General features: G+C 40.7%; 1 protein-coding gene across 2 annotated transcripts; it reads right to left on the bottom strand.

Moving 5' to 3' along the window:
* Positions 1-534: 534 nt before the first annotated feature.
* On the bottom strand, positions 535-4,610 carry LOC140939176 (uncharacterized). Of its 2 annotated transcripts, none has more exons than XM_073388744.1 (2): positions 4,471-4,610; positions 535-1,511 (listed from the first exon to the last, which is right to left on the bottom strand). In XM_073388744.1, the coding sequence occupies exon 2, from the start codon at positions 1,478-1,480 to the stop codon at positions 869-871; it is 612 nt and encodes a 203-aa protein (XP_073244845.1). In that variant the 5' UTR covers positions 1,481-1,511; positions 4,471-4,610; the 3' UTR covers positions 535-868. The 2 variants fall into 2 exon arrangements, with proteins under 2 accessions (XP_073244845.1, XP_073244853.1); XM_073388752.1 differs by lacking the exon at positions 4,471-4,610 and adding an exon at positions 2,868-3,016.
* Positions 4,611-5,654: the final 1,044 nt, after the last annotated feature.

Here is a 5,654-nt window from a genome sequence, read left to right as displayed (position 1 = left end):
AACAAAGGGAGGTATAAACCAAATCTTCGACTATGCCAAAAAAGCTCTACAAGTCGTATGAGATCGTGTGAGGTTCCTTCAAAAAATTCGACTGAAATGTCCCCGCGCTTTTATTAACTCAGTACATTTCTGACTTCCGTTAGCTGGCAAAACAGCTTTCAGAACTTTAGTACAACATGCCCGAGTTATGCAAAAAATGTGAGTGCTATTTCGGTTTTATACCTGTGTTTTAGATATGGGATTACAATACCAGCATGTCGTCATAACCTAGTCTTCAGTAGTATTCTGAACGACCCTTGCGCGTCGACTGTTTTTCACAAAATCCCCAAATCCTATTGTTTGCCGTCTTCGGAATTAAATGAAAATTTGCTTTCTTTTCTGTTCTTTCCTTTTGTTGTTGCTATTGTTGTTGCTGGTTGCATTTTACCAATTTTTTTTATCGGTGAAATGAGAATTAAGGTTTCCATTTATACACACACTAGATAACAAATGTAGAAACCAAACCGGGAAGACAGACGAAAAACACTTTTTTCATTTTTATTTTTTTTCCAGTTGCGAACAGCTTGGTGGATTGCCTTCTGTAGACTGTAGACCACCCTGCCTCCAACATGCATGAGGCAAAAAAAATAAACGGAGAGGCTATAGATAAATCAATCACTTTATAAGCAACGTAGTTCTGTATTTGTTGATCCTCAGATCTTTACAAAACATTTTTTCTCGTGATATATTTTGGCAGAGAACAACTCAGTATAAAAAACATTGAATGTTTGGCTTAAAAAAATTAAGCTGCTAGAAAAAAAAATAATAAGGCTTAAAGCATTTCTTTTCATTTACATCGAGAGTTCGATAAGTTTAAACAGTGACATTTTTACCAACCAATTTTGAAATTAAAGGGACCTACAGCGAGCTCCAATCCGTCTTTGGCGACAACGGCGCCTCCAACGCCCGGGACAATAGCTCCAACGCCGCCGTAGCCAGCTCGTAGGGCGCCCTTTATCCCAACGCCCGCACCAACTTTGACTGGGCCCACTTGAACCTTCCCTGATGCTACATTAGCTCCGCTGTCCACTTTCAATCCTTTATTTCCAATCCGAAAGTTGCCTTCTGCGCCAGGACCCTGCACTCCCACTCCCAAGGGACCAGCATGAGCTTCTGCTTCCCCAATACAGCCTTCTCCACCAGCGTAGGCTTCATCGTCATTGCATCCACTCCCCACGAACCCACAAGGTCCATCTGCTTGTGCGGAGAAACCCTTCTTAGTGACTGCTCTGGCACGACCAACACTTCCTCCGGCGTAGCCTCCTTCCGGCAAATCATCGTAGCGAGTTCCAACACGTGCTTCGGGGCCACGAGCGTATCCGGGTTTCCTAAATTCTTCATCTACATCATACTTGGTGTCTATTTCCAAACTGTATCCAAGTTTAAGTCCTTCTTCGCCTTCTCCTTCTTGCAAAGCATTTTCGTTTCTGGAGTTCGACATATTGCTGACTTAATAATTCACCAAAGAAATACTGAAACACAATTGAAGGACTCATTAGAGGTAAGTCGAGTTCCTCGATCAATAGACAAGCCCATTGTTTGAACTCCTTAAAGCCTCAGTTTTTGCACTGAAAAGAAAAATAGCGGCTTGTGCACCTGAACCGCGCCATTTCTAAAAAATGTTCATGAAACAGCTTTTTTATTCTTTGTCTATTTTCACACTACTAGTACCGGATAGCTTGGTACCGACGAGAACTGTGAACACCTATCTAATATCTGACTCTCCACTTTGGAGACTGGCACGACGCAGCTTCGCTCCGTTACAGAACTTGCGCCCAAATCATTAACTCATCTTTCTGATGTCTCAACACTAAGCCCTATCCGGTATGGATTTTGAGCCGACACAAAATTAACCTGAGTAAACAGTCGACATTTCGCGACGCCACTACTGGTTCACCCGCGAATTGACGTCTGAGAAACCAGCACAGAAATTCCATCCTGACAACGTGCCACTACCCAGATCCATGTAGTACTTCTGATTGGATGAAGCAACTTTCCAACCAATCAGAAGCACTAACCATACAGATCTGGGTAATGACGCGTCATTAGTATGGAATTTCTCTCATTTCTCAGCCGTCATCTCGCGGGGAAACCACCATTGGAGTCGAGAAATGTCGGTTGTTTTCTCAGCCTGGCGCAAAAGCTGTCCAATGTAGTGTAAAAGTAGCCCAAACACTTGAACGAAGCTGAAATGGACAGAAAGAGCGAAATGTTCATCAGTGAGATTTGTTTTAATTGCCTCAATTACAGAAACTGCGAAAATTACTGATCCGCGATGAAAATCCTATTTTCACTTGGACTCTAGGCCTTTTACTACAATTGTGTTGCTTTACCTAGTCCTTTTTAGAGTGCAATAATTTCTTTTATAAAAAGAGACTAAAATTGATCCAAAAGTACATTTTGTTTAGAACGTCCATTACACGACCTGAACAGGGAGTGATCGTGAGCCCCAACAACAAAAGACGAAACCCTATATTGTGATTCCAGAATTTACTGGGGAGACTCTCCAACATATTTTCTCGGAATCGTGATCAATTACGGCAGAACTTTGGTGTGGACAGTGCTAAAAATTAACGATTTTGTAGTAATTACCGTCCCAACTAGGTTCTTTTTACCCAAAGACGGTCTAAGGCACACATCGACGACAAAAGTGCTAGCTTCCCAATGGCGCTTCATTAAATGACTAAACATCTTATAACTTCTAACGTACGTAATGTTCACATCAAACAAACAACAATGTAAGACTTGAGCAGTTTTCTAGCAAACAGACTTTCGACAGGTCTTAACCGGGAACCAGGAAACCATTTCAGACAGTCTAGTCTTCTTACCTATGTTGTCCAATGGGAAACGGGAGGTCAGTTGTCCAACTGAATCAACTGCAAACAGCTTGCTCGACTTAGTCCAACTTGGAAAGATCTTAACTTGGTAAGAAATTTATAGTGTGATATCGATATTCCCAGAAGAAGGGGGAAAGCCCCATGCAATATCAGCTATTTCTTAGAAATCACTGCCAGGGATCAATGAACGCTATTCATATATGGCTCATGTTTCCATAAGTAGATGAAATATCAGAAAAGACCTTGACCTAGCTCTATTATCTTTGTTTACGTTTTTCCATGTTTGTTTTCAATTTTAGTTTCTCTTTTGAAATAGTGATGCATTTACTTGAGTTCTGTAATGAAACTCCGACGACGGCTGTTTTTCGGAAACGTGCCTCATGATCAATTGTAAAATTGAAAAACTCGTGACTAAATTAGTTGCTTGGTGGACTTTCGTCAACGTTGCACCACCAAAGTTTCAGTTAACTTTCAGCACTACACTCTTTTCTGTTATAAACATTGTAGCTACGGGGAAGAATTGAATGAGTATCTTCGCACACAGACTAGATTTGTTGGGGATCTCATGATATCCTTGCTAAATAACTCTCAATACTTGATAAGTTGCGAGTGCTTCTACATGCTTTCAGAGCTCATGTCGCTAGGTCGCTTACTAAGTGACCATTAAATAAGATCAGTACAAGATGGGAGCGAAAATTTCATTCTATTTTAGCCTTTAAAATGTTCGTTAATGGTACAGATAGCCCAACTTGGGAAGTGAAATGTGAAAATTAAAGAAAATAGTAGGAAATCTATTGCATAAGCTTCGAAAATTGTTCATGAATGGAACATGGCGCCGTCATCCAAAAATTTTTAGCCGTCTTCAATACAAAATTGTACGACTAGGCAATATTTGCTTCTCCTAAAAGATATTTTACAGAAAACAGTCGTTGGGTGTCTCTGATGGTAACATATCAGCAAACAGAAAATAAAGTAACACTTTCAAGCAGTTGAAGCTGATAAAGCGGATGCGCAAACGGACCCTCACCAAAACCAGGACATTATTTCAGACTGTCTAGCGCGCGTTTCACTTACCCTTGTTGTGCAAAGCTAAGGAAAATAGCTCTCAATCAGCTTCAAACAGTTAGCTTGAGTTAATTGCTTTGGAATGAGCGTCAAAATGATGGTCCAAATTGCATTTTTATTGCTAATTTGATCTCAGCAGAAAGGAAAACACCGTCCGAAAATCCCTCCTTCTTGGATCAATTTTAACGGGGTATATAATTTCGTGTGAGTCTGTCAATTGCCTGTGCGATTGATTTGATTTTCTAGACGAATTTTGTTTGTACCACAGGTGTACAAAAGCAATGACTATAACGTGAATTTGCTCTATTGCAATTGCCAATAAATGGCTTTCAAAAAAGACGGCGTGCATTTTGTCCTTTTTCCTAAACGGGGTTATAAAGTTGAGGGCGTCGTCCTAAACAATATTTATTGGTCGAGTACTCCCTTATTAAACAAAGAACAACGTAAGACTTAGGCAGTTTTCTAGCAAACGGATCTTCTACAGGTCTTAACAGGGAACCAGGAAACCACGAGAGTCTAGTCTTCTTACCTAAGTTGTCCAGTGGAAAACTGTCAGTATTGTCCAACTGAGTCAACTGCAAGCAGCTTGCTCGAATTAGTCCAACTGGAATGATATAACTTGGTCAAAAATTTATAGTGTGACATCGAAATTCTCAGAAGAAGGGGGAAAGCCCCATTCTATGCAATATGAGAAGTCTCTTAAGTTGTTTCTTATAAATGACGGCGGGAATCAATGAACTTTACTCCATGATGATTCATGTTTCCGAATGTAATATGGAAAAGACCTTGACCCCACAATAACCGTATTTGTTTTTTGTTTTAAATACTTTTTTCCCTGTTTGTTTTCAATTTTAGTTTCCCTTTTGCAACAGTGATGCAAAAAACAATGAACTACCTAAGCGATAGGTTCAGTTTCGCTCGGAACGCAAACGTGCAATCTACAGCCAATTTACCCCTTTGTTATTACACGAAATTCCTCTTCTTCGATAAGTCCCTTATTCAACTGATCGGTAACGTAAACATTGCGTTTATCAAAAGCGAGACATGCAGATCAGGTTCACTCCACAATCCCTTGAATCTGCTGCCTGATGTGTTTCCCTCAGTTTCGCTTTCCTTGTTTATTTCCGTTTAGTTGACGTTTTGTATTACACCTCTATTCACAAAAAAACTGCTGGCTCGGCACAGGAGAAACAAGAATTATTCTTTTAAACACCTTTTTCGGTTAGTAGTTGTGGTCACTTAAGCTGTTTCGTTAGTCTTTCTCTTAACATTTATTTATGGAACTAGCTTGTCTCCTCCAGACTGTACAAACTTGTTAAGTGAAAATGCCCGGGAAATGAGATTAACTTGCAGCCCCCAGAATCGTTGGGAATATCTGGCCTCCACTCAATGACCCTCTCGAAAGGAAATCCCCTGCCTATCCGGTTAGCTTAAATGCATCTTACTTAGTTGATCCTGAAGGAGGAGACACCGGTAGTCTAGAGGAGGAAAAGAAAACTCTGCTTCAGTCATAAAATCCACGCGTGACTATTAAAACAATTATTGAATAACGCCTGTAATGAAGATGAACCAGAAAGTGTAGCCTGGGACCAGGCTCTGCAGTGGGGGAAAAAGGCAAAAAACGGCCGTATCAAATAGGTAAGATATCGGCGAGCGAAGCGAGCCGAGCGGTATTCTTTCCCCTCCCCAGACTACCGTCTCTGCTCAATCAAT

Source organism: Porites lutea, chromosome 1, assembly GCF_958299795.1.
Source record: "Porites lutea chromosome 1, jaPorLute2.1, whole genome shotgun sequence".
Taxonomy (NCBI): Eukaryota; Metazoa; Cnidaria; class Anthozoa; order Scleractinia; family Poritidae; genus Porites; species Porites lutea.
Note: the sequence above shows the minus strand (reverse complement) of the source record. Positions and strands in the feature narration are given on the sequence as shown.

Bases quoted from the DNA above. Each gene is read 5' to 3' on its own strand.
- LOC140939176 (XM_073388744.1), bottom strand. From the start codon at position 1,480: ATGTCGAACTCCAGAAACGAAAATGCTTTGCAAGAAGGAGAAGGCGAA.